We start from the raw sequence: 26,595 nt of genomic DNA on the forward strand, positions 1-26,595 counted from the left end.
ACACAGGGAAAGAAGGGGGAATTCACCAATCCCCTCACAGTCCACAATTCATTCTCTTTGTCCGTTCCTTTTCCCAGGGGTAATCCTCACACTCTGGTTCTCAGCCAATCCGGTCCAACAGTCGAGGTCACAACATGTAAACTCACAGATAATATGCTCTCTCGTCTCCCACTCTTGCATATCACACTTGATTCCCTCTTACTCTGCCCTATTGTGCAGGCTGCTTCCCTCCTTTTTTTATCCCCAAACCCTCCCTGGCTTAACGAGTTCCAGTCTTGCCTCGTTGGGGCAGGAAGTCCATATAAGGACCGGGGGTGGAGCCAACAGACTGACATATCTCCCCTCAATCACCACTCCCCTCACCTCTCCCTGCCGGCTGCCACCACACATAGTCACTGTTATTATCAATGGCAGTTAGAATAGGTGATATCTGATACACAAACTGATATAATTGTCACGGTTGTCGAAAGGAGGAGCGGACCAAAGTGCAGCATGTGTGTCGTTCCACATTTTATTTACACTGTGAAACTATGCAATACATAAATAAACTGAATGACAAAAACAACAAACCGTGATGCAGCGGTGAAACATACACTGACTCAAAGATAATCTCCCACAAACCCAGGTGGGACAAACACCAACTTAAATATGACCTCCAATTAGAGACAACGATGACCAGCTGCCTCTAATTGGAGATCATCTCAAACAAAGCCCAACATAGAAATACAAAACTAGAACAACCCAACATAGAAATACCAAACTAGAACATAACATAGAAAAACTAAACTAGAAAACCCCCCTGTCACGCCCTGACCTACTCTACTATAGAAAATAACAGCTTACTATGGTCAGGACGTGACAATTATGTTGAAATTTGAACAGGTCAGACTAAACCTACCTAATTCTGTTCTCCCCATCAATGACTGTTGGTGAGCAGGCAGGAGGTAAGGTCTTTGCCAGAGCGTAGATCAGCTCCTGGTTGGTCGGTCATGCACGCACGCATGCGCACACACACGCACACACACACAGGACATTATATGCATCTAAGAAGTAGAAAATAAGCAACAAATAATGTCAGTTCACATCATTTATTTTTCACAATTGGGTTATCAAATGTTTCAAAGTAATGAAGAGGGTTACCTTCTGTATTTATACAACTGATGAGCCTGTGGAAGCTGCTGCCGCTGACAGACTAAGGTTGCTGGCCGAATATTTGCCAACATGTGGCTGACCGTTCCATTCATATGAATGCTCACAGCGAGGGCATGTCTGCATGACGCTGATGAGGGCCCCCTTGCTGGTCTTTTCAAGCTGCATGTTCGGCTGCAAACTGGACATCTCTCAAACAACTGCAGCAGGTAATCTTATGAGGTGGTGTAGACAGGTAGTGTCCTTTTCATAGGAGTCGAGGTAACTCTGGCAACAACGGAAGAGGTGTCACAAGGGTACTTCCCACAGCAAAAACTGGTTGAATCAACGTTGTTTCAACATAATTTGTCAACATATTTTGACGATCTATTTTTAAAATACATTGGATTTGCAAAATCGTGAGAGTGAACTGTTGTTTTGAGGGTGAAATTTCAACCACAGGATTATGTCATCATGGTAACCAATTTTCTACATAAACTAACCTTGTATAAAATATGTTGAATTTGTACCTTTGAGACAATGTCAGATCTTCAATGTTATAGCCACTATCAGAAAAAAACAGTAGGTTGAGAATGTATCTATCTACAGCTTTCCTTTGGTCTCCCATCCAGGGTTATAACCGAACCCAGGCCTGCTTCTCTTAGATATTTGTCAATGTGCTATCGCGATAATTATTAGAGAATCCATCCTTTTAAAAATGAAATAGATTCACTGTTGCTATCGAAGTCATATCAAAGAGTAAGTTTAACAGAGCAAATGAAATGTAACCATACTTTATGAATCTTGTATAAATCAATGAGACTATTTAGGCCTATATAGCATTTGCAAAGTCATCAACAGCTATTGTTTCAATTCAACCCAGGATCCAACTAAAACTAGACAATACATATAGGCCAAGGCCCTAGGGTTTCAAGGATTCACGTCTCCATCTCAACCAAAAAAACGAAGTTAAATAATAGGACTTTATCAAATCAAACTTTATTTAAGGGCATTTAAAGTTTCATTTGATTTAGTCCTTTTCATTGACTTCGATTTTTGGTTGAGATGGAGACGTGAAATCAACATATCAATTTTGTAGAAAACTGTAATTGCCTTCTGTAAGTTTAAGAAACATTGCCTTGTGCCTTGAAATTCCGTTACCAAAACCCCACATACAGTATCTTTAAGATATTTTCTCATTTTTCTCTCTAATTAGGAGGCAGGATAAAGAAATGTCACAAAAGTAACAAGTAAACGTAGACCTATCAATTAGTTCTAATTTTTTTACTGCTATAAATGTTGTTTAAATTATTAAGTGACTAAAACTACCAAATCGGTAACAGATTTCCCAAAAATTTGTAAGAAATTTCTGCAATTGAATTGGCTACAATGGGAAATCATAGTACTCACAAACCACAGTTGGGTTGACAAGTTTGGACAGCACAGTGCAGTGCAGTACAGCACAGCACAGTACATGGTGTACAGTAAAGAAAAGTAGAGTATAGTTCAGTACAATACAGTACAGTCCTGTAGAGTACAGTAGAGTTCAGTACTGAACTATACTCTACTGTACAGAACTATGCTCTACTTTACTGTATCTGCTGTACTGAACTCTGTACTGTACTGAACTCTACGGTTCTGTGCTGTACTCTAATGAGTTCTTCTGAGCTCTACTTTGATGTCCAAACTTGTGAAGTATAGACATCTATGATTGGTTTAGATTTGGTCCAGTTTGGACCAACAAAATTTGGTCTTGTTTGGGGGCAGAGCTCATTAAAATAATAGCCAGTGTGTAGGATAATACACATAGTGCCTTTGGAAAGTATTCAGACCACTTGACCTTTTCCATATTTTGTTACATTACAACCTTATTGTAAAATGTATTCAATATTTTTTTCCCTCAACAATCTACACGCAATGCCCCATAATGACAAAGTAAAAACAGTTATTTTAAAATTTGTGAAAATGTATTACAAATAAAAACGGAAATATCACATTTACATAAGTATTCAGACCCTTTACTCAGTACTTTGTTGAAGCACCTTTGGCAGCGATTACAGCATAGATTCTTGGCTCACCTGTATTTGGGGAGTTTCTCCCATTCTTCTCTGAAGATCCTCTCAAGCTCTGTCAGGTTGGATGGGGAGCGTTGCGGCATAGCTGTTTTCAGGTCTCTCCAGAGATGTTCAATCGGGTTTAAGTCCAGGCTCTGGCTAGGCCACTCAAGGACTTGTACCAAAGCCACTCCGGCGTTGTCTTGGCTGTGTGCTTAGGTGAACCTTCGCCCCAGTCTGAGGTCCTGAACGCTTTGGAGCAGGTTTTCATCAAGGATCTCTCTGTACTTTGCTCCATTAAACTTTGCCTCGATCCTGACTAGTCTCCCAGTCCCTGCCGCTGAAAAACATCCCCACAGCATGATGCTGCCACCACCATGAGTCACCGTAGGGATGGTGCAAGGTTTCCTCCAGACATGACGCTTGGCATTCAGGTCAAAGAGTTCAATTTTGGTTTCATCAGACCAGAGAATCTTGTTTCTCATGGTCTAAAGAGTCTTTAGGTGCCTTTTGGTAAACTCCATGCGGGCTGTCATGTGCCTTTTACTGAGGAGTGGCTTTCATTGGTCACTCTACCATCAAGGCCTGATTGGTGGAGTGCTGCAGAGTTGGTTGTTCACAGAAGAACTCTAGAGCTCTGTCAAAGTGACCATCAGGTTCTTGGTCACCTCCCTGATCAAGGCAATTCTCCCCCGATTGCGCAGTTTGGCTGGGCGGCCAGCTCTAGGAAGAGTCTTGGTGGTTTCAAACTTCTTCCATTTAAGAATGATGGAGGCCACTGTGTTCTTGGGGACCTTCAATGCTGCAGACATTTTTTGGTACCCTTCTCCAGATCTGTGCCTCAACACAATCCTGTCTCGGAGCTCTATGGACAATTCCTTCGTCCTCATGGCTTTGTTTTTGCTCTGACATGCACTGTCAACTGTGGGACCTTATATAGACAGGTGTGTGCCTTACCAAATCATGTCCACTCAATTACATTTACCACAGGTGGACTCCCATCAAGTTGTAGAAACATCTCAAGGATGATCAGTGGAAACAGGATGCACCTGAGCTCAATTTCGAGTCTTATAGCAAAGGTTCTGAATACTTATGTAAATAAGGTATTTATTAAAAATGTATTATTTTTATTAAATTTGCAAACATTTCTAGAAACCTGTTTTCGCCTTGTCATTATTATGTAGATTGATTAGATTTTTTTTTCTTAAATATATTTTGAAATAAGGCTGTAACGTAACAAAATGTGGAAAAAGTCAAGGGGTCTGAATACTTTCCGAAGGCACTGTACATAACAAGATAATAATCAGCAGTATATGACCTAGCTACTGGTATACGCACCACCAATAAACACCAACCACCTATTCCGCACGGGGGGGGGGGGGGGTCCTTCAGCAGGGAACGCAAACCATAGTTGGCTGTGCATCTTGCTGGAAGCATTCATTGTCGAACCGGAGCCGGGGGCGTGGTCAATCCATATAGGGATTTTCGGTCTGAAATGGCCGTGATCCTTTGATCGCATTGGGGATGATGAAACAACGGAGGCCCATTCAATGAAGAGAAGCAAAGCGCCGGAGGGGCGATTTGCAGGTTGAGGTTGGAAAAAGGGGTCATGAATTGTTGACATAATTGTAATCCAAACTCAACCTTCATTTACTCGTGACGCACTCAGGTTCCAAACTCTGGTTTAGGACCAAAATGATCCTATTTACACTTTGTAGTCAATTTTGAAATGTGTTTCAAATCAAATCAAAATCAATCTTATTTATCACATGCGCCGAATACAACCTTACCGTGAAATGCTGAATACAACAGGTGTAGACCTTACAGTGAAATGCTTACTAACAAGCCCTTAACCAACTATGCAGTTCAAGACATAGAGTTAAGAAAATATTTACTAAATAAACGAAAGTAAAAAATGTAATAAAAAAGTAACACATTAAAATAACAATAACGAGGCTATATTCAGGGGGTACCTGTACCAAGTCCCTGTGCGGTGGTACAGGTTAGTCAAGGTAATTTGTATATGCAGGTAGGGGTAAAGTGACTATGCATAGATAATAAACAACGAGTAGCTGCAGTGTAAAAAACAAATGGGGGGTGTCAATGTAAATAATCCGGGTGGCAATTCGATGAATTGTTCAGCAGTCTTATGGCTTGGGGGTACAAGTTGTTAAGGAGCCTTTTGGACCTAGACTTGGCGCTCGAGTACCGCTTGCCGTGCGGTAGCAGAGAGAACAGTCTATTGCTTCGAACGCACCAAAAGTGTCATGGCATTTTCGTACACCAGAAATTCATTCATTTCCAATGAAACTCTGCGTTTGCCTTGCAGCATTGCGTTGCAGAGTTAGTTGCAGTGCGTTCGGTGTGGTGCATATGTTGGATTTATCGAATGTATGCTTCAAACTGTATGCGTAGACGGCTTGACAGAAACGGTAGCAGAAGGTGAATGTTGAACTTTTGTTGCATATATATCCAGATGATGCTGCGTACTATTTTGCGCAATGACGCTGTTGGTGTGTTCGAAGCGTATGACTTAGGTGACTGGAGTCTTTGACAATTATTTGGGCCTTCCTCTGACACAGCCTAGTATATAGGTCCTGGATGGCAGAAATCTTGGACCCCATGCCAAATCTTTACAGTCTCCTGAGGGGGAAAAGGTGTTGTGATGCCCTCTTCACAACTATCTTGGTGTGTTTGGACCATGTTAGTTTGTTGGTGATGTGGACACCAAGGTACTTGAAACTCTCCACCCGCTCCACTACAGCCCCGTCGATGTTAATGGGGGCCTGTTCAGCCCTCCTTTTCCTGTAGTCCACAATTAGCTCCTTTGTTTTGCTCACGTTGAGGGAGGGGTTGTTGTCCTGGCACCACATTGACAGGTCTCTGACCTCCTCCCTATAGGTTGTCTCATCGTTGTCGGTGATCAGGCCTACCACTTGTGTCGTCAGCAAACTTAATGATGGTGTTTGAGTCGTGCTTGGCCACGCCGTTGTGGGTGAACAGGGAGTACAGGAGGGGACTAAGCATGCACCCCTGAGGGGCCCCAGTGTTGAGGATCAGCATGGCAGATGTATTGTTGTCTACCCTTACCACCTAGGGGCGGCCCGTCAGGAAGTGCAGGATCCAGTTGCAGAGGGAGGTGTTTAGTCAAAGGGTCCTTAGCTTAGTGATGAGCTTTGTGGGCGCTATGGTGTTGAACGCTGAGATGTAGTCAATGAACAGTATTTTCTGACTGATATTGATGCCACATAGGCCGTTTTCAAAGGGATTCGTTGGTTTTAAAGGGCAGTCACTTTTTAATTGTTAGTCGTAATTAAATATGTTTCAATGTATTTATTTATTTTACATTACGTTGGGTTGTAGGTAACAATATATGTTGATTGTGTAAGAACTGACGCTGAACTAGAGAAGCAGGTACGGAGAGTGAACATTTAATTTTGCAGACATGGAACAGGACAGGAACAGCATCAGAACCGGGTAACACAACGACAAACGACAATTAATGCTGAAGCAGGGAACAGAGTGGGGGAACAGACAGACATAGGGGAGGTACTAACACAGATGATTGAGTCCAGGTGAGCCCAATGAATCGCTGATGACGAGGGAAGCAGGTGTGTGTAGTGATGGTGGTAGAAGTGCGTAATGCAGGGCAGCCTGGAGTCCTTGAGCGCCAGGGAGGGAGAGCAGGCGCTGGACCAGCCAGCTGGGGCGTAGAAGCCAGACGAACCGGCAGAGGCGTGGGAGCCTGGCGAACCGGGTGAGGCGTTGGAGCCTGACGATTCGGTTGAGGCGTGAAGCCTGATGATCCATGTGGGACGTGGGAGCCTGATGATCCGGCTGAGGCGTAAAAACCTGATGAGCCGGCTGAGACGTGGGTGCCTGACGATCCGGTAAAAGCCTGAAGTGGGATGGGCGCCTGCCGAGCCAACCGGGGCATAGAAGCTCGACAAGCAAGCTGAGGCAACCCCGTTCCATCGGCGGCGGCCCCCGGACCCGACGTCACCACTAACCAAAAAGCCAGCACTCCCCGATGCTTCATTTGGTGGCTTCAGCATTCTGTAAGAATCAACGCTGAAGTAGAGAAGAAGGTACGGAGAGTGAACATTTAATTTTGCACAGACAAGGAACAGGACAGGGAACAGCGTCAGAACTGGGTAATACAAAGACAAACGACAATTAATGCTGAAGCGGGGAACAGAGCGGGGGTAAAGACAGATACAGGGGAGGTACTAACACAGGTGATTGAGTCCAGGGGAGCCCAATGAATCGCTGATGTGCGTGACGAGGAAAGCAGGTGTGCGTAATGATGGTGGCAGAAGTGCGTAATGCTCGGCAGGCTGGTGCCCTCGAGCGCCAGGGAGGGAGAGCGGGAGCAGACGTGACAGATTGTGGGGGTAAACACAAAATAAACCGAATTCTCCGAATTGGTAGTTATCTCATTCCCTGAAAGCATCACATGACATGATTCATTTTATAAAAAACAGTGCTTTTTATTTCTGTTATACTGTGGAAAAATAATTACATACCATTTTTTAAAAATATTGGAGATAATGAAATTAAAAAATGAAAATTTGATCACTTTCTGTTGTAGATCTTTTGAACAGTTTTTTTCCTGCTACGTAGAACAGTACAATAAGATAAACATTGTATTTCTAAATTCAAAGACACAATAATACAGGATACAGTCCTACCAGAGGTATAAAAGTATTGGAACAGGATCGTGAAGAGAAATGATATGGACATATTACTGAAACACACTCGCACACATGAACACATACAGACATGCACACACACGTACTGTACACACTGACATGCATACAATAGTCACGTTCACACGCAGGTAGAGTACTGTATGTATATGCATTACATACACACACACACACAGCCATTCACACATCTATACAAACACTGTACAAATAGATGTGCATACACACACTCTGTCTTTCACCCACACACATTCACACTCCACTATCCGTATATCAATACTGTAGACAAACCTTCATTGAACCTCTCCATACACATTCTCCTCTGGCCCTCATGGCTGATTGTGTGTGAGGAGGAATGAATGATGAAAGCATTACCGCATGTTCCCTAAGGCCACTCTTATACACACCATCTCACTAGCCTGGTCCCAGGTGCTGTTTGTTCGCAAGCGTGACAATGACCGTAGGAGTGGGCAAGACAGCATAACCAGATCTGCGACCAGGCTACCACATCACCTCTCTCTATTTCAGCAGGGGGGCACCAAGCTAAGGTTTATAGCCTGGATCCAAGCTGAATCCGCTATGTTTCACCATATAAAATATGTAGTTCATATAAATGGTGAAACGTAAAAAATCTCTGTTTGAATGCCAGGCTAGCAGGCTTATAGTGTAGTTCCATATGCCCGGACTGCCTCAAGGCCTGAACACAAGACCTTCCCATAGAAGGACTTCCTCCATGGTATCTACTGCATTTAAATGCTTGTAACCCCAGATTTACATCAAATAAAGAGCAAACATGGACACTTGGTAAAAAGGTTCTTGTATACCCTCCCCTTCCTGAATCTTGCCAGTCATCATGGCTGACAAAAACAGGTACTCAGATACTTCTTCATGTTTCTCTTTGTTTGTTGAGGTGAATATCACCCAAACAAAGACTAAACACTCAAGTTTGAACATCTTTGTCCACAGACACTTCCTTCACAGAAATATGACCAAAATAATTCTGTAAAATGTTAAAAAATAGAATAGAAAGCTCTAGTTTGTTGGTGTGCAAATAAAAACAGACTCATATAATACAGATATATGTAGCTGATGGATTTCTAAGCAATGAATACTGTTTGTAATGCAGTGCAAAACGTACGATGACCCCACTAATCAGCACCAATGGCGCCAATGAAGTGGAGCAATGTGGGATATATATGTGCTCTAAAATCACTGTATAAAACAACAACCAGCTAAAACAAAATGGCGGCCAGTCATGACCCTCCACTGGTTGAGGTTTCTCCCGCCCAACGAACGAGTACCATATTTGACGGTCAATTTCTCCATGATATGCCTTACTGTAATATTTGGCAATCGAATATGGAATAAATTGCCTGTAACACTCCCTCTCGTCATTCATTACAATCTAAATTCATAGCACATATGCTATTTATTTCGATAATTAACATCTAAAGATCTTTTGTTCTCTCTAGTCCCGTCTTCTCTGGTCTTGATTGGACTTTCGCTTTCTGCTCTTTCAGAGCGAAGATCTGAACACTGGGAGTGTGGGAATTCTAGATTACCAGGAATTCACTCGTTATCCACTGATCTGGACTCTCTCTTTTCTCACACCCTCCCTGTCTCGTGGGGAAATTCTAACTCCTCTGTGTGTGTGTGTGTGTGTGTGTGTGTGTGTGTGTGTGTGTGTGTGTGTATATCTGCGTGTGTATGCTCACATGTGTACAGTATATGTGCGTATGTTTGAGAATGTGAATGCGTGTGTGTGCGGCCTCTGTGTGCGTCTGAGTGACAGTGTGTATGAGAATGCACCCTCACCGTCTATGTGACCATGCACTGTATGTCAGTTATCCATCTCACACATGTGTCTGCATCCTCTGTGTGTGTCCTCTGTGGCCATAGTCAGAGTGCTGCGAGGTATAGGAGAAGCGGGTGGAGCTTCCATACTTCCCCAGTCCAGTCTCTGACCCTGACGGAGTCACCCCCGGCCCCACCCCAGGCCCCACCCCTGGCACAGGCCCCACACCCGACCCCACCCCGTACATCTCATAGGAAGGCCCGGTTTCCAATGGAGCCAGACTGGACGGGGCAAAGCCCATGCGGTAGGGGGTATAGGGGTGAGAGGGATAGCCGTAGTTGTCATAGGCCAGCTGAGGCGAGTCCAACAGGCTGCAGTCCCCAGGGAAGTCGCTGGTCTGCGGCGGGGGGTTGGGAGGGGGCGGCTGGCTCTGCCCAGCCCGGGTGAAGGTGTTAAACTGGGCGTAGCTGTTGTGGGAGAGTCTGGAGGGGGGCCGGGGGTCGTAGCAACTGGGGCGACCGGGGGTGGAGAGGGGCCCTGGGCCTGGAGGGCCTCCTCCGCTGGCTGTGGCCCCTGATCCTCCAGCACTGCTGCTGACAGAGGCAGCTCCCCCTGGGGTGTTGGAGGGCCGGTAGTCGGAGTAGTGCATGGAGCGGGAGGCAGGGCGACCCTCGTCAAGGGTGGAGGCTCGCACGTTGTAGTAGCCATTGGTGGGGTCCTGGAGAGAGCAAGATTAGAAAACATATTGACACTAACGCGCGCGTGTGTGTGTGTACATGTGTGTACATGTGTGTATGTACAGTGCCTTCAGAAAGTATTCCTGTCCCTTGACTTATTCCACATTTTGTTGTGCTACAGTCTGAATTCAAAATGGATTAAATATACTTTCTGTCCCTCATCTACACACAATACCCCATAATGACAAAGTGAAAACATGATTTTAGAAATGTTTGCAAATTTATTGAAAATTAAATACAGAAATATCTAATTTACATAATTATTCACACCCCTTTGCTATGATACTCCAAATTGAGCTCAGGTGCATCCAATTTCCTTTGATCATCATTGAGATGTCGCTACAACTTGATTGGAGTCCACCTATTGCCAATTCAATTGTTTGGACCTGATTTTTAAAGAAACACACCTGCCTATATAAGGTACCACAGTTGCATGTCAGAGCAGAAACTATACTATCTGTAAATCTTCGAGATAGAACTGTGATGAGGCATATATCTGGGGAAGGGTATAAAACAATTTCATTTATTTGTTTTTCATGGTATCCAATTGGCATTAACAGTCTTGCATCTTAGCTGCAACTCCCGCAAGGACTCGTGAGAGAAGAAGGTCGAGAGCCATGCGTCCTCCGAGACACGACCCAACCAAGCTGCACTGCTTCTTGACACAATGCCAACTTAACCTGGAAGCCAACCACACCAATGTGTCGGAGGAAACACCATACACCTGGCAACCTTATCAGCGTGCATGCGCCCGGCCCGCCACAGGAGTCGCTAGAGCGGGATTGGACAAGGACATCCCTGCCGGCCAAACCCTCCCCTAACTCGGACGATGCTGGGCCAATTGTGCTCTGCCCCATGGTTCTCCCGGTCACGGCCGGCTGCGACAGAGCCTGGAGTCAAACCAGGATCTCTAGTGGTACAGCTAACAACTGCGATGAAGTGCCTTAGACCACTGCGCCACTCAGGAGGCCCTATAAAACAATTTCTAGAGTGTTTAAAGTTTCCAAGAGCATGTCATCTCCATCATTAGGAAATTGAAAAAAATATAGAAATATGGAGGTGACCAAGAACCCAATGACCACTCTGACAGAACTACAGAGTTCCTTGGATGAAATGGGAGAACCTGCCAGAAGGACAACAGTCTCTACAGCATTTCACCAATCTGGGCTTTATGGGAGAGTGGCCAGACGGAAGCCACTCCTGAAAAAAAAGCACATGACAACACGCCTGGAGTTTGCAAAAAGGCACGTGAAAGACTCTTGAGAGCATAAGGCATGAGATTCTGTGGTCTGATGAGACAAAAATGTAACTCTTTGACCTGAATGCAAAGCGCTATGTCTGGAGAAAACAGCACATCACCCTTCTTACACCATCCCTGCTGTGAAGCGTGGTGGTGGCAGTATCATGCTATGGGGATGCTTTTCAGCAGCAGGGACTGAGAGACTGGTAAGGATAGAGGGACCAATGAATGGAGCCAAATACAGGTAAATCCTTAATGAGAACCTGCTTCAGAGTGCAAACGACCTCTGACTGGGATGAAGATTTATGTTCCAACAAGACAATAACCCCAAGCATATAGCCAAAGCAACGCTTGAATGGCTTCAGAACAAGAATTTAAAAGTCATTGAGTGGCCCAGCCTAAGCCCAGACTTGAATCCTGTTGAAAATCTGTGGAAAAACTTGAAGATTGCTGTTCACTGCTGCTCCCCATCTAACTTAACAGAGCTTGATAAAATCTGCACAGAAGAATGGGAGATATCCCCAAATCCAGATGTGCAAAGCTGATACAGGCCTACCCAAGATGACTCGAAGCTGTAATCGCCGCCAAATGTGCTTCTACAAAGTATTCACTCAGGGATGTTGTATTTCATTTTCAAGAAACTTGCAAAAAAAATTTAAAAGCAAACTGTTTTTTATTTAATCCATTTTGAATTCAGGCTGTAACACAACAAAATGTGGATTACGTCAAGGTGTATGAATACTTTCTGAAGGCACTGTATGTGTGTAAAATAATCTCACCTTCAGGTCGTACTCCTGGCGAGTGTCTAGCGTATCGCTACGCAGGTCCTGCTTGAGTTCTATATCGTCTTTAAAGGGCTGAGAGGAGGGAGAGAAGGACACAGAAGAGGGCAGAATCTAAACCATCAAACAATGAAAAAACAACAAAGGAGGGGAGGAATCCAACATAAGGGGAGGACCGAATAATAAAAAAAAAGAAGAGGGAAGGAAGAGAAAGTGACAGATCGTATTTTAAGTTGAAAAGGGTAATCTTTAAGTGTTAAAAATTCTGAGTATTGTGATTGAAAAGATAGAACAGCAAAGGTTGATATGAGAGAATTTTTTTTTTTTGCATTTCTGTTAGTGGTTAGTTGTAAGGTAATAGCTTCAGAGTTGAGGCGTCGTTGGAATTATTGAAAAAACTTTAGTGATCGCCTGATGGGAAACTTAGGTAACATAAACCAAAGGAAGCAAAGTTCAAGGCAACCTGCTGTAGCGTTGTGATGGCGACTCACCGAGTACATGGCCTTGACCATGCGTGATGCCGTGGAAACGCTGCCGGAGTCCTCCTCCAGACTGTGGGTCTCCTTGTTTATTGTCTCTACCTTGATGTCTGGCTTACCCAGCGTGACCCCACGACGACCTGGAAGCACAACACGACAGCACAGCACACAGTTGAATACTGCTGCATATATGTCAGGGTATAGTGATGTATGTACAGTATGTGTATAAATGAGTATGTATATGTGCATTGTAATGTATCCATAAATGCAAAACAGCACAGCACACAGTTGAATACGGCTGGATATATGTCAGGGTATATTGATTTAGATACAGTATGTGTGTGTTTATGTACTTTATATGTTTAAGTATATGTAAGTGTAAACATGTGAATAATATATTGCATTCTGAGGAAGTTCAGGTGTATACTGTATGATGTTTTCAATGCATCGGTATCTGAAATATGTATTTGTATGTGTTTTCTACTGTATTTTACAGGTGTATGTGTTTGCTACAGTATTTTACAGGTGTATGCGTTTGCTACTGTATTTTACAGGTGTTGTATCTGTTTGCTACTGTATTTTACAGGTTTTGTATGTGTTTGCTACTGTATTTTACAGATGTATGCTTTTGCTACTGTATTTTGCAGGTGTTGTATGTGTTTGCTACTGTATTTACAGGTGTTGTATGTGTTTGCTACTGTATTTTACAGGTGTTGTATGTGATTTGTACTGTATTTTACAGGTGTATGTGTTTGCTACTGTATTTTACAGATGTATGTGATTGCTACTGTTTGTATGTGATGTATGTGATTGCTACTGATTGCTATTTTACAGGTGTATACATTTGATATTTCCTAGATGGAGTTATCACTTACTGCCTTTGCGCTGTCGGTAGAAGATGAGCACCAGGACTAGTAAACACAGGAACAGCAGGATGGTGCAGCCAACAGTCCCTCCTGCTATTATACCCACTGGTACCTCCTCTGAGAAGGGGAATAGAGAGAGAAACAGGGAAGAGAGATAGAGAAGGAGGGAGAGAGCGAGAGAGAGGGAGGAGAGAGAGAGAGGGAGGAGAGAGAGAGAGCGCGAGAGAGAGGGAAAAGAGACAGAGAGAGATTGAGAGGGAGGAGAGAGAGAGGGAGAGAAAAAGAGAGAGAGAGAGAAATAGAGAGAGAGAGAAGGATAGAGGGAGAGAGGTCAATGCAAAAGAGTCAGTTAGCCGATTCAGCTAAAAAATGATAATAGAGCAGGCATGAATATATGCTGGTTATTGTTGTTGTTGTTTTTGAGGAGGGATGTCTGGTCGCATCAAGTTACGAGTATGAATATGATGCTGCTGAATATTACGGCGTTGTTGTTGTTGTTCGTCTCTGGGCATACCGGTCTCTTCCAGGGTGATGATCATGGTCCCCGGTCCGAAGGAGTTCCAGGCGGTACAGTTGTAGGTGGACAAGAAGTCAGCCTCCATGACGTTGTTGATGGTGAGGGTGGAGAGGACAGCCCCTCCCTCAGACAGAGGTTTACTCTGCTCCACCGTGTACCTCTCCAACAGAGTCCCCTTCTCCTTCTCCCATACGTTCTCCTTCCACGCCCACACCTGAAACACAGGCAGGCAAGCAGACGCACATTAACACACACCCATATACTATACTGCATGTGCTCTGACACACACATGCATTATGTACAAACACATATAAGCATAGATGTGCATATGCACATATGGAGGAATATACACACAGGGGTGGACTTAGTGATTTGGAGGCCCCAGGTAGAGGCCCCCACGAGGCCCCCCCTCCCCCCATATCTATTAAACAAAATCATGGCTACTGAACGAAGAGCTGTTCGGAGCCGGCTCTTTTAGGTGAACGAAGCAGAATGAAAAGGCGTACAGATTTTGGTGAGCAATCATTTTGTCTTGAGGGCCACATCGGGGTTTCAAAATTAAACGGAGAGCCGTACAGATTTTTTTTATGAACGATTTGTTCATCAAAAGCAATTAGCGGGCCAGAAAAAGGGCAGTTTTTGAAATAAATATAGGCCATAGGTCCATTATAATTTCTACATATTTTTTATCTGGTTTTAGTTAGTTAGGGATGCACTGATGTGGCAATTCTGGGCCAATATCTATATCTGACATTGTCTTCGGGAATATCGACCAATACATTTTGTTATTGTATGGCCTTTTTTAACCAATCTAGCACAGATACAAACTGCAATCAAGTTTCTATGTTCATGAAGCTAATAAGAAAATATGTCAAATGACTTAAACATGGGAAAGGTGTAACAATTTTAATTGGCATCACTTGGGAGTGATCGCCTGATTGGGAGTGTCGTGGAGGGAAACAGAACGAGTCTTATCTTTCAGGAATGGGGTCATAATAGCTTATAGACCTAACAGTTCAAAAGCTAGAGCAAAACTCAGAGGAAGAAAAAAGAATCCGCTCCGTTTGTCACAACCAGAGACGGTCACAGCCTCACATCGAAGGAGGACCTCAAGCCAAAGAAGAAGGCACGATAACAGCGATATTATGAATTATTAAACAAAATGATGGCAAGTTCTGCCACTGTGTACACATATGTACAGTATACACAAAGACACACACACACTAAAGTAAACAAACAAGCACATACATCCCAAAACATTCACACACACTTACAACAGCCCACATTATGAGATTCACACACTACCAGCAGCGACTGTTCCTAGCAGCTATATTGCTCTATTCGTGGACTTTAGAGTTACATGTAGTGGTTTTAGAGTTGGTAAGAATCTTTCACACTTCCTCAACTTCCAAGCCACTAAAAGCTATTATTCACGCTGAAGTATGAGAGACTATTTGAAATTGCACAAGGCCACATGTTCCTGTAATCTACCATTCATTCTGAAAAACGAGAAACGCTGGCAGAGGAATTTGCATGGACAACTGTTCCTGCCGTTCCTGTCCTTCATATTTTATAACTATTTTTCTGTCCCTGCATTAGAGACGCACCCCGGTGCGTCAGAGAGAATTACACTCACAAGGTTTAGAGAGGAGAGGAGGACGAGACCAACTATACACTGACCGCATCCAAAATGGCATCCTATTCCCTATACAGTGCACTACTTTTCACCAGGGCCCATATGGTACACTATGTAGGGACTAGGGTACCATTTCAGACACAGACACTGTCTGAGTGCATCCGGACCAGAGAGACAAGTGGAGTGAAGGCGATAGAAGTGTCCCCAACTAGAAACATTGGGTTTGTTAACCTGGTGGGTCTCAGGACAATTCCGAAAGATTTTGATGGCTGTCACAAGACATAAAAGCTGCTGGAGTGTTGACTATGTCAGTCTCATGATGACGATAATGTATAGGTGGTAATGTGGTCATGTAGAGCTTGCAGTAGAGTTTGTACAGTATCCACTGTCCACTTACAATCTTGTCTGGTGGAGGTGTGCTGGCGATGTAGCATTTGACCTCTCCTCTCTCCCCCCTCACTGCATACTGAACAGGCTCACTGGAGATGATGGGCGGACCTGGATAGTAAGAGAGTGAAAGTGTGAGGAAGTGGATATTCCATATTATAAACTTCGCTGTCAGCTGTGGTATATCAGACCACAGGTATGACAAAACACTTATTTTTACTGGTTGAATTACATTGGTAACCAGTCTATAATAGCAATAAGGCACCTCGGGGGTTTGTGGTATATGGCCAATATACCACGGCTAAGGGCTGTATCCAGGCGCTCCGAGTTGCGTTGTGCATAAGAGCTGCTCTTAGCCGTGGTATATTGGCCATATACCACACCCCTCTCTGGCCTTATTGCTTAATAGTACTTATTATCTACACTCTTAGAAAAAAGGTTTATATCTAGAACCTAAAAGGGTTCTTTGAACCCTTTGAAAAACCCTTTTGGGTTCCATGTAGAACCCTTTTGGAACTGTTTTTTCCTGAAAGGGTACTGTTGTGTGTGACCTTTTGGTGTTACGTACCGTTGACAGTGAGAGTGACCTCTGTCTCTCCCACTCCGATCCTGGGGACGATGGCCTTACACACGTACTGCCCAGCGTCCGCCTGGCTCACTGACTTCAGGAACAGCTGGTTGTTATTACTAAGGACCTGTAAGGGATGGAGAGAGAGAGGGAATCAGGGACAAGCAGAGAGAAAGAGATGAACAAAAGAAAAGGGGAGTGCGATGATGTGGCCTGACAGAGATAAAAACGCAGCTTGGCATTTATTGGGATGACTCACGTACTGGAGGCAGCTCTGCGGAGTGGTTACTAGCTGGCACAGCCACAAAGTCAAACCTAACCCTAACCTTAACTACCCTGCTAACCTTAATGCCTAACCCTAGTCTTGCGTTGCCATACCTACAAAATCACATTGTTGTCACACACCCCTTGTAGGTCTGGAGAATTTTGTATTGCAAACACTTTTTGATTGGATGTTACTTTTCAAGAATCTTCCCCCCCACACACTCGTAGAAGGGGTGCTGTGTGTTATGTGCGTCACTGTGTTCCGTCCGGGTAGTTGTTGTTGTTGCCCATGCTAGCTTTAAGTGCTAGTTTTGAAGTTAGTTTTGAAGCAGACAGTGTGTGATTTATATTTATTGAAATTTGACTATGCTGGTAAAGTTAAACGTCACTCACAGCACGTTCTAAACCGCTCTGGTGACAGACTTTTTCCGTTGTTTCCATTCATCCACATGGCTGCTGGCTGCGCTTTGCTACCACTGAAAATATCATTATTTTGTTTTTGTAAGGATCCTAGAAACGGAGGCAGTGCCAGAACCTATTCAAGTAAGTAAATACATTTTTTAAATGTAAAAGAAAAACAATATAATATTAGCTAGCTAGCTACAGTAGTCCAACTCAACTGAGCTGCTTGCTAGCTAACGTTACACACTGTTTATTTTAGTGAATTAAATGTCATCAGCTAGCTAACTTCCTATAACTAGCAATCTTAATGTAATTAGTCTAAATTAAAAATCCAAAAGCATTTGTAGATAACAGCCACGGAAGAGGGTGTAATTGCAGCTCCAGATGTCAGTAAAGGGAGAGTGTAGACTACTGGATAGGGCAGGTAACTTTGTGTGAGGACATTGTGAAAAGATTCTCAAGTTCCAGTCCCCAGAGGGTTAAACTTTGAGGACAGGGAGATAATAGCAACATAATATTTAGTGCTGTCAAATTTGAGTATAATGGAGCCTGTTTCTTTGTATGTTTTCTATCCTTGAAAGCTTTGAAAGCCTTTTTGTAGATGAAGAGAAAGATCCCAATGAAACTCCTAAGAGACTAGGGTATATCCTATATGCCATGGATTATACAGTGCCTTCGGGAAAGTATTCAGACCCCTTGACTTTTTCCACATTTTGTTACAGCCTTATTCTAAAATGGATTCAATTGTTTTTTTTTTACCTCATCAGTCTACACACAATACCCTGTAATGACAAAGGAAAAACAGGTTTTTATACATTTTTGCTAATACATTTTTTTGAACAAAATGAAATATCTCATTTACATAAGTATTCAGACCCTTAACTCAGTACTTTGTTGAAGCACCTTTGGCAGCGATTACTGCATTGAGTCCTCTTGGGTGTGATGCTACAAGCTTGGCACACCTGTATTTGGGGAGTATCTCCTATTCTTCTCTGCATATCTCTCCAGAGATGTTCGATTGGGTTCAAGTTCGGGCTCTGGCTGGGCCACTCAAGGACATTCAGAGACTTGTCCCGAAGCCACTCCTGCGTTATCTTGGCTGTGTGCTTAGGGTCGTTGTCCTGTTGGAAGGTGAACCTTTGCCCCAGTCTGAGGTCCTGAGCGCTCTGGAGCAAGTTTTCATCAAGGATCTCTCTGTAGTTTGCTCCATTCATCTTTGCCATCGATCCTGACTAGTCTCCCAGTCCTTGCTGCTGAAAAACATCCCCACAGCATGATGCTGCCACCACCATGCTTCACCGTAGGGATGGTGCCAGGTTTCCTCCAGAAGTGACGCTAAATGACTTAAATGTAAATGTAAATTCAGGCCAAAGAGTTCAATCTAGGTTTCATCAGACCAGAGAATCTTGTTTCTAATGGTCTGGTGTCCTTCAGGTGCCTTTTGGCAAACTCCATGCGGGCTGTCATGTGCATTTTACTGAGGAGTGGCTTCTGTCTGGCTACTCTACCATAAAGGCCTGATTGGTGGAATGCTGCAGAGATGGTTGTCCTTCTGGAAGGTTCTCCCATCTCCACAGAGGAACTCTAGAGCTGTGTCAGAGTGACCATCGGGTTCTTGGTCACCTCCAGTTTGGCTATGCGGCCAGCTCTAGGAAGAGTCTTGGTGGTTTCAAACTTCTTCCATTTAAGAATGATGGAGGCCACTGTGTTCTAGGAGATATTCAATGCTGCAGACATTTTATGCTACCCTTTCTCAGATCTGTGACTCGACGGACAATTCCTTCAACCTCATGGCTTGGTCTTTGCTCTGACGTGCACTGTCAACTGTGGGACCTTGTATAGACAGGTCTGTGCCTTTCCAAATCATGTCCAATCAATTGAATTTACCACATGTGGACTCCAATCAAGTTGTTCAAACATCTCAAGGATGATCAATGGAAACAGGATGCACCTGAGTTCAATTTCAATCTCACAGCAAAGGGTCTGAATAATTATGTAAATAAGGTATTTCTGTTTATACATTTTTTATACATTTGCAAAAATGTCTAAAAACCTGTTTTCACTTTGTCATTATGGGGTATTGTGTGTAGATTGCTGAGTAAAAAATAAAATAAAAATAATTTTACAATAAGGCTGTAATGTAACAAAATGTGGAAAAAGTCAAGGGGTCTGAATACTTTCCGAATGCACAGTGTGTGTAGGCCTACCTATGTTAGAAAATGTTGTATCCAAAAATACAGTTAAACATCACACACAATGTATAAACCTAGTACAATTGGAGCAGGCCAACCCTACTGGAGGTCTTCTGGGTGAGCAGGGTTCCGTTACAGCCCAGCAATAACCCACCTGATTCTGGGCTGGAATAGAAGTCTGCTCACCCAGTAGATCAATGATCAGTGGAGCAAGGTTGGCCATAGGTGATACTGTGTTTTTTAAGATCATCTGAAATGATGCTTTAGTAATTATAAAATACTTGTTACTACTCAATTATCTATTGTTGTTAACACTGAGATGTTTAATCTTTACATACGAGTTATCTTATTTGTACATTTGGAAGTGTTGACTCTTTGAAGTTAAGTGTTTAAACTTGTTTTAATTGTTAAACAACATTTTCAAAATTAACTAGTGTCAATGTTAAGTTGCCCTTTCCTGCAGTCAATTACCAAAAGTGCCCTCTTTGACCTCATGGATGGAATTATACTAATATTTGTAATCATTTCACAATTAATCAAATGAAAAAGAAGTTTTTAAACCACAAATCTGGTGTTTCTATGGCAAACAGTTTTGTTATATTTCAGTCTTCTGTGATGTACAGTATATCAAGTGGAATATTGGTATGCAAACTCAAAATTGAATACACTTCATCTCTATATCTGACATGGTACAGATGTCTCCCTTTTTTAAAGCCCATAACCATGTGTGTGAGGTGTATACGTTTGTTTCAATGTAGATTTGTTTAAGACTACCAAGAAACACTCTGTGTGACCCTGATTTAGCCCACTGCAATAAAAGGTTAATCACATTATCAAACTCCTGCAATAAAGAGGGGGTCTGTCTCTAATGTGTTTCTGTTTCGGCGCTGTATACTCAAATTAACATTTCCTTTTTGTCTAGTTGAAAGATCTCCCATCTGTTTTATTTGATTGTCCATTTCTCAGTATATCAGCTATGGGAATCCATTTGGCAGCTTATCACATGGCAGGCATCACCAATGCAGCCATAGACCTACAGTATGATGGCATTTCATTTCTTTCATTTTAGCAATGTTGCTTGAAATTGATTGCGGTTTTCCCCATAGATAGACGGTACATGGTTGCTCTATGTATCACTGACCCTGCATAAGCTAGCGACAGGGCTTACCTTTTAGGTTAATAATATGTTGTTTTTATGAACATTTTGTTGGCTTTATAATCGTCAGAGAAGTTAGTTATATCTAGGTAGCTTACAAGGTTAGCTGACTTTTCCAATAAACAAACCTCATTATGGCTAGCTATGTCTTGTCCCTTATGCTAGCCTTTACAGACAAATATCACTTCAGAAACTTCAAAATAAAAAATATTGATATGGTCAGTATTGTAGACAATTTCTCCCCTTTTGCTGCAGCTTTAGCTCATCTCGAAATAACATTGAAATGCTGTGAAAACCAGAGTGCTGCAAACGTTCTAAAATGTTTTGTTTGTTTGTTTAAATGTTTTGTCCTCACGGACTGTTGCCCTTATGGCACTAATCTGGGGAGCACCTGTGGAGCTCCGCCCAAACAAGGCATTGGATTGGTATGACGTGTTGCGTGTTGCGCGGCGTCACTGATTTACACCGGGTTCTGACACCGCTTTAGCTGATTTCCACCATGGAGCCTTCCCAGGCTTCCTGCCCAGGCTCCCCGTTTAAGGGAAGCCTGTTTCGGGACGAGGCTAGCCTAACCTTAACTTTAAAGCAAAACCAAAAAGCGCATTTTTCCCCCAAGAATTTTACGATATAGACATTTTTTACTTTGCAGCTGGCCCATCTTGCGGAAGTCACGCAGTTCTGCCTCCAAGGCAAGATTCATGACAATAAACGTCAAGCTGCGCGAAAAACAGGCAGAGGTGACGGGATAAAATAGAGAGGGGGACTATAAAAAGATAGAAAGATTAGGATGGGAGAGAAATGGACACTGAAGGAATGAAAAATAGAATAAAATAGAGACAGAAAAGTGAAGAAGTGAGAGAGAGAGACAGATGGAGGAGAGAAGCGAATCAAGAAAAATTAAAGAGAAAGAGAGAGATGAACAGAGCACGGGAGCATAAATAATAGAGAGACAAAGGGATAGAAGAGAGAGGGAGACTATAAAGATACAGACAGCAAAAGAAGATACAGATACAGCAAAAGAAAGGTGGAAAGTGAGGCCTCCCAAGTGGCGCAGCGGCCTAAGGCATCACTACAGACCCGGGTTCGATCCCAGGCTGTGTCACAACCGGCCATGACCGCGAGTCTCATAGGGTGGCAGGGGGGGGGCTTTACTTGGCTCATCGCGCTCTAGCGACTCCTTGTGCGGGGCTGGGCACCTGCAGGCTGACCTCGATCAGCAGTTGAACAGTGTTTTCTCCGACACATTGGTACGGCTGGCTTCTGGGTTAAGCGGGAAGGTGTTTAGGAGCACGGTTTGGCGGGTCATGTTTCGGAGGACTCGACCTTTGCCTCTACCAAGCCCGTTGGGGAGATGCAGCGATGAGACAAGATCGCAATTTGATATCACAAAATTGGGGAGAAAAAGAAGGAGAGTGGAGGAGCTGGTTCTCACCATGTTGGAGCCCTTCTTGGTCCAGGTGAGGGTGAGAGGAGGGTTGCCAGCCCATTTGCAGTTCAGAGTGACATCAGAGTCTATGTCCACGGTCACTGGCCTAGGCTCCACTACCAGGATAGGACCAACTGGAAAGAGAGAGAGAGAGAGAACATTCGCCTTTACTTAACCAAGTCGGCTAAGATAACAAATTCAAATACAATACAAAACCGACTTGCTACAGAGAGAAAGCGAGAGATCAAGAGATAGTATTGATGATTAGGTTTAGGAGATAGGGGTAGAGTATGAGGGGAGATTGAGATCGAGTCAGGGGTGAAAGTAGATTTAATTTCTTAGCGGTAAGGACTTCCTGTGTGTGCACGCGCTTAATCATGGAATTACATATAGAATCCCTATTAATTCAATAGGATCTCTGTGGGCCTAGTCGTAAAGGTTTGTCGTGTAACTTTCAAAATGTATTACCTTTTGTTGTGGTGTAAACACAACCAGTCATGATGTTTTCATCTGTTTGTCAAACGATCACTTCAAAGGGCTCCTTTAGTAAGCTACCCGCGCAAGTTCATCCGCACGCAACACATGTCCAGTCTTCAAACAGTGGTGAATGGAAAGAGATCTTTTACGTAAAACACCACAAAGAGTAATGACATTTTGGCAATTGTCATTCATCCAGAATTTATGCATCCACTGCTGTCCTCCCGCGTCTCGGTGTCGGCCATTAATCTCTGCCTTGGCAAAACGTCAGTGTTCTCGTCGAACCACATGGCATTTTGGAGTGTAGGCCATACCAACCATTTTCAAGTCCATTTTGGAGCGTAGGCTATACCAACCATTTTCAAGTCCATTTTGGAGCGTAGGCCATACCAACCATTTTCAAGTCCATTTTGGAGCGTAGGCTATACCAACCATTTTCAAGTCCATTTTGGAGCGTAGGCCATACCAACCATTTTCAAGTCCATTTTGGAGCGTAGGCCATACCAACCATTTTCAAGTCCATTTTAGAGCGTAGGCCATACCAACCATTTTCAAGTCCATTTTGGAGCGTAGGCCATACCAACCATTTTCAAGTCCATTTTGGAGCGTAGGCCATACCAACTATTTTCAAGTCCATTTTGGAGCGTAGGCCATACCAACCATTTTCAAGTCCATTTTGGAGTGTAGGCCATACCAACCATTTTCAAGTCCATTTTGGAGCGTAGGCCATACCAACCATTTTCAAGTCCATTTTGGAGCGTAGGCCATACCAACCATTTTCAAGTCCATTTTGGAGCGTAGGCCATACCTACTATTTTCAAGTCCATTTTGGAGCGTAGGCCATACCTACTATTTTCAAGTCCATTTTGGAGCGTAGGCCATACCAACCATTTTCAAGTCCATTTTGGAGCGTAGGCCATACCTACTATTTTCAAGTCCATTTTGGAGCGTAGGCCATACCAACCATTTTCAAGTCCATTTTGGAGCGTAGGCCATGCCTACCATTTTCAAGTCCATTTTGGAGCGTAGGCCATACCAACCATTTTCAAGTCCATTTTGGAGCGTAGGCCATACCAACCATTTTCAAGTCCATTTTGGAGCGTAGGTAATACCAACCATTTTCAAGTCCATTCGCTCATTTTTCAGCCTCTGACATGTGGTAGCCTATGATAAATAATGGTGTAATAACCTACAGTTTTCTTGAAATTATGTTTTAATTAGTAATAGGCTCATATTTTACCGAAACGGCGTACCCCCACTATTTATTTTACCGGGACGCCGTACTGGACCGTACCGGACCGTACCACATTACTTTCACCCCTGACAGAGTATTTGCCAGCCATGGAGGTTCAGTCAGACTCACAGTGTACATCGACCAGGATGCTGACGTTGGTTTTACCCACAGCATTGAACACTGAGCAGGACACAGGCTCTGTGAAGAAGGAGTGGTCCGCCTTGGTGGTGAACACACTCTCTCTGGCCCCCTGCAGGATCACTCCACCCTTAGCCCACCTGAGAAAGAACACATATGAATGTATGAATAAACATGTACTGCCAGAGTTGTGGGTTTGATTCATTTACATTTACATTTAAGTCATTTAGCAGACGCTCTTATCCAGAGATTCCCGCATTGGCCAAACACTTGCTCACAATGAAAAACACATGAAACCCAGGTAAATACAACTACCCAGCTAGACTAATGCACAGCTAGAGAAACAGGTGGACATATAGATAGACAGAAAGATCAACAGATCTATAGAGGTCGACAGAGGTATACAGTACATACATGTATCCCATGATAGGAGGGTTGGCGGAGGCGGCGCAGGTGAAGGTGACTCTGTCCCCCTCTAAGACGGAGCGAGGCTCGATGGACAGGGTCACCATGGGGGGGTCTGGGGGAGAGGGCAGGGAATCTCTAAGTCACTCCGATACATCAGCGAATAAGCAAATTATAAAGAGAAGGAGGGAGTGGTGGGGAGCAGAGAGAGCTGACGGAAAAAGAGAGAACCCCCTCAAGGCTCCTGGGCAGTGATCTAAGTGTACTTCCTGGTTGTCACTAGACACTGTTGTCCTTAAATAAGCTTAGATATTCAGTCGTACAGTAAATAGTGAATATATGTAAAGCTAAAGGGATGGTTATGAACAAGTCGCTGCGGTGTACGTTGAGGGTGACTTACGGTGTACGTTGAGGGTGACTTACGGTGTACGTTGAGGGTGACGGTGGTGTGTTTCCCAGTGGGGATAGCCAGGTTGCTGGCCACACAGCTGTAGTTCCTCCCTGTGTCTGTGTCCACTGGGTGGATGGGCAAGAAGCTGTGGGTCGTCACCCTCTTCCTGTCTGGGAGTACCTCCTGATGGAGAGAGAAGAAGAAGGAAGACAAGACAGCCAATAGAAGGATGAGAAAGAGTATAGGTAAAACATGATTGAGTGTGTGTCTGTGTTTGTGTTGTAATACTAGGTGCATGTATGTGTAGATGCATTTTTAATTGACTCACGGTGGTGCTGACTGCTCCGTCTACGGGGAGCCCGTCTTTTTGCCACTCTATCATGGCAGGGGGCTTGGCCCCACGGGACACACAACTCAGGTTATAGTGGTCGCCTGCATTCAACAGCACCTCAGGGGCCCCGTCGATCACTGGGTCATCTGGAGGGACTGGACACAGGACAGGGGGGTTACGCACACACACACACACACGCACACACGCACGCACGCACGCACGCACACACACACACACACACACACACATTTGCTGTATCTTACTGAGGACAGTGAGTTTGGCTCTTCTAGAACGTAGTGCAGCGTCTGGGGCCTGACACTCGTACAGGGAGTCATCAGACAGCTCAGCTGAGATAATCTCCAGGTTATACTGGCCCAGCTCCTGCACCCGCATCACCCGGTACCTCGGCCAGGCTGGGGGGGAAGGGAGAGAGAGTCAGACATGTAGGGACAACCAGTGGAGGCTGGTTGAATGATAAATGGGAGGGAAAGGCTCGTTTGGAATGTATTGAATGCATTGATAGCAAACCAAAAGCACCTGTGCATAATCCCTTATGCAAATGAACACAACCATGCACATATTCCCATCTCTCTCTGTCTGTCTGTCGCTCTCTCTTTCTCACTCGCTATCTCTTTCTCACTCGCTATCTCTTTCTCACTCGCTATCTCTTTCTCACTCGCTATCTCTTTCTCACTCGCTATCTCTCGCCCTCTTTCACAGTTCCAGCGGTGCCATAGATTCTCCCCAGTAGGTGGCAGCCATGCTCTCTTTCTCCAGCCAGGGAAGAAATGCATGCATTTATGACAACGACGTTTGGAGTCAGAGGACTCCAAACGGACAGAAATGCTGGTGCAGATTTCATGTCCTCTCTCCTATACATAAATTCCATCTGAATCTCTCTGTCACTGTAGCATGTACTGTATGCTTCAAATTAGCTCGCCCTCCCTAACCTTGTGTGTCCTTGTATGTGGCATTGCATGTGTGTCTGTGTGTTGTCTATGCGTGTATTAGCATGTGAAATGTCAAATGAACAAAAGCGTATGAAAGGGAGAGAGAGCGAGGGAGAGATAAAGGGAGAGGGAGAGAGAGCAAGGGTAAGAGGGTCTGCTAAATGAGTAAAATGGAGAAGGAGCGAGGGAGCGAAGCAGAGAGAGGGAGAGAGGGAGCGAGGGAGAGAGGCAGGGTGAGGGCGAGAGAGCGAGGGAGAGAGGCAGGGAGCGGGAGCGTGTGTATAAGGGAACCAGTGTTCATTCACATGTTTCTATTTAAAAGCTTTGGCTTGAA

The 26,595-nt window shown here is 44.0% G+C and overlaps 1 protein-coding gene across 2 annotated transcripts in view; it reads right to left on the minus strand.

The window, feature by feature from the left end:
* Positions 1-7,647: 7,647 nt before the first annotated feature.
* Positions 7,648-26,595, minus strand: part of LOC115198314 (kin of IRRE-like protein 1) — a 39,694-nt gene continuing 20,746 nt past the window's right edge. The window contains exons 3-15 of one of the 2 annotated variants that reach the window (XM_029760202.1): positions 25,575-25,724; positions 25,309-25,466; positions 25,013-25,163; positions 24,599-24,704; positions 24,176-24,324; positions 22,342-22,469; positions 16,896-17,022; positions 16,338-16,438; positions 14,302-14,518; positions 13,797-13,904; positions 12,934-13,061; positions 12,440-12,517; positions 7,648-10,401 (exon numbers count right to left, since the gene is read on the minus strand). In XM_029760202.1, the coding sequence (XP_029616062.1) occupies positions 9,742-10,401; positions 12,440-12,517; positions 12,934-13,061; positions 13,797-13,904; positions 14,302-14,518; positions 16,338-16,438; positions 16,896-17,022; positions 22,342-22,469; positions 24,176-24,324; positions 24,599-24,704; positions 25,013-25,163; positions 25,309-25,466; positions 25,575-25,724 (2,261 nt within the window). In that variant the 3' untranslated portion in view covers positions 7,648-9,741. Of the gene's footprint in view, positions 10,402-12,439; positions 12,557-12,933; positions 13,062-13,796; positions 13,905-14,301; positions 14,519-16,337; positions 16,439-16,895; positions 17,023-22,341; positions 22,470-24,175; positions 24,325-24,598; positions 24,705-25,012; positions 25,164-25,308; positions 25,467-25,574; positions 25,725-26,595 lie in introns of both variants that reach the window. The other variant, XM_029760201.1, reaches the window with a different exon arrangement.

The sequence above is a fragment of the Salmo trutta genome, chromosome 8 (genome assembly GCF_901001165.1).
Source record: "Salmo trutta chromosome 8, fSalTru1.1, whole genome shotgun sequence".
NCBI lineage: Eukaryota > Metazoa > Chordata > Actinopteri > Salmoniformes > Salmonidae > Salmo > Salmo trutta.